This window comes from Bos taurus, chromosome 16 (genome assembly GCF_002263795.3).
Source record: "Bos taurus isolate L1 Dominette 01449 registration number 42190680 breed Hereford chromosome 16, ARS-UCD2.0, whole genome shotgun sequence".
Taxonomy (NCBI): domain Eukaryota; kingdom Metazoa; phylum Chordata; class Mammalia; order Artiodactyla; family Bovidae; genus Bos; species Bos taurus.
Genome location: NC_037343.1, coordinates 45,127,145 through 45,129,054, shown reverse-complemented (window position 1 = coordinate 45,129,054; position 1,910 = coordinate 45,127,145). Strand labels below are relative to the sequence as shown.

At 49.7% G+C, this 1,910-nt stretch overlaps 1 protein-coding gene across 1 annotated transcript; it reads right to left on the bottom strand.

Annotated features, from left to right (window-relative positions):
- Positions 1-881: 881 nt before the first annotated feature.
- On the bottom strand, positions 882-1,596 carry LOC786597 (chromosome 20 open reading frame 106 homolog). Its single transcript, NM_001206617.1, has one exon. It carries the CDS (start codon positions 1,521-1,523, stop codon positions 1,002-1,004), a length of 522 nt encoding a protein of 173 aa, NP_001193546.1. The 5' UTR covers positions 1,524-1,596; the 3' UTR covers positions 882-1,001.
- Between the last annotated feature and the right edge of the window lie 314 nt (positions 1,597-1,910).

Here is a 1,910-nt window from a genome sequence, read left to right as displayed (position 1 = left end):
ATTCTTGCCTGGAGAATCCCAGGGACAGAGGAGCCTAGTGGGCTACTGTCTATGGGGTCGCACAGAGTCGGACACGACTGAAGTGACTTAGCAGTAGCAGGGCTTTCCTGGTGGTCTGGTGGTTAAGAATCCTCCCCCCAGTGCAGGAGACAGGGGTTTGATCCCTGGTCCAGGAAGATCCCACATGCTGTGGAGCAGCTAGGCCTGTGTGCCACAACTACTGAGCCAGTGCTCTAGAGCCTGCAGGCAGCAACTACTGAGCCCACTTGCAGGAACTACTGAAGCCCAAACGTCTAGAGCCCGTGGTCCACAAGAGAAGCCACTGCAGTGAGAAGCCCGAGCACTGCCAGGAACTAGAGAACCTTGCTCACTGCAAATAAAGAAAGTCCTTGCACAGCAATGAAGATCCAGCACAGCCAAAAATTAAATATTTTTTTTAAAAGGAACTAAAGGTGGTGTGCGAAGTTAGAGAGTGTTCCTGGCAAAGATATTAGCAGGTGCAAAGGCCCCGAGGCCAAAGGAGCTGGTTATGTACAAGGACATGAAAGAAGGTGGTTTAAGCTGAAATGTGAAGGGAAGTGGTAATCAGGCTTGGAGACTAGAGATCCAGGTTAAGGCATCTGACCATTGGTCAGAAGCGATTTCTCCTTTCTTAAGTGAAATAAAGTGAAAGTCGCTTAGTCGTGTCCGACTCTTTGCAGCACCATGGACTAATTCCCCAGGCCAGACACTGGAGTAGGTAGCTGTTCCCTTCTCCAGTGGATCTTCCCAACCCAAGGATCGAACCCAGGTCTCCTGCATTGCAGGCAGATTCCTTACCAGCTGAGCCACTAGGGAAGCCCAAGAATATAGATACAGCAACAAGCACCTGAGGCTTAGGCTTCCATCTTGTGGTTTTATTTATTTATTTTTTTTTTTTGCTTTTGCTTCAGAATAGTTTTATTAGTTTGGATACACTTTATCCACACTCAACTTTTCCTCTTCTACTTTGATACACGTATTTACTCAGAGTCTTCATCGACGTCTTCGTTGCCCCATAGCTCATATATTGTAATGTTATTTGTGTCAGCAGGTACCTCGAAACTGGGAAGACTGAAGTTACTGCCGGTTGCCATGGTGAGTTTCAGATTCCGCGCCCTGGACACCAATTTCCCAAGGTCCATCTCAAGCTGGTCTAAGGTATCGACCGTATAGTCTTTGTTGGGGGAAGCCTTTTTATTTTTCTTTCCCGAAGAGCCAAGTGAACTGCCCCGGAGGGCAGGAAGAGTCTGCACAGTAGTCTCGTCACTGTCTCCTGGAAACTTCTGTATCATAAACAGCACAGCAAGGAGAAAAAGCCAATGCAACTTGCTCCCAAGCCAGCCTCGGTCATGCTCTGGTAGATTCTGCTGAATTTGAAAGTGCCTTCTGCAGGGCACCTTCCCGGGGAGTTCTATGGTGTCATCTCTCAGACAGTAAAACACAAAAGCACAGAAAGAGGAGACACACATAGACCAGAAAAAGAGCCCCATTACAGACTGCATGGTGAGCAGAGAGGAACTGGCTCTGGTGTGCTTGTCTGCCCTGGCATCTGGAGACTGAGGACCAGGCAGGGCTGGGCCCTTGGTGATGTCACAGAGGGCCCCGCCCTGGCCAGAACCCATCTGGCCATTGTGATGACTTCAGGGCAGAGATCAGGGAGGCTTGCGGGGGTCAACTGGGAGTAGGGCTTAAAGGGAAATGGTGACATTTCCAGCCGGCAATCCAAAGAGAGGCGGGGAGTGACAGAATGCCACCTCCTTGCCAGTGTATTCTTTCTGAACCTGATGCTCTACTGGGAGGGTGGATCCACCTTCTATTTTTAGTTTTCCCTTTGTTGAATCCAAACTCTGTGGTGAGCAGAGCAGACCCACAGGCTTGCGCCCCTGTGG

What these genes read in the sequence shown, in the direction of transcription:
- LOC786597 (NM_001206617.1), bottom strand. Translation starts at nt 1,523, where the DNA reads ATGCAGTCTGTAATGGGGCTCTTTTTCTGGTCTATGTGTGTCTCCTCT.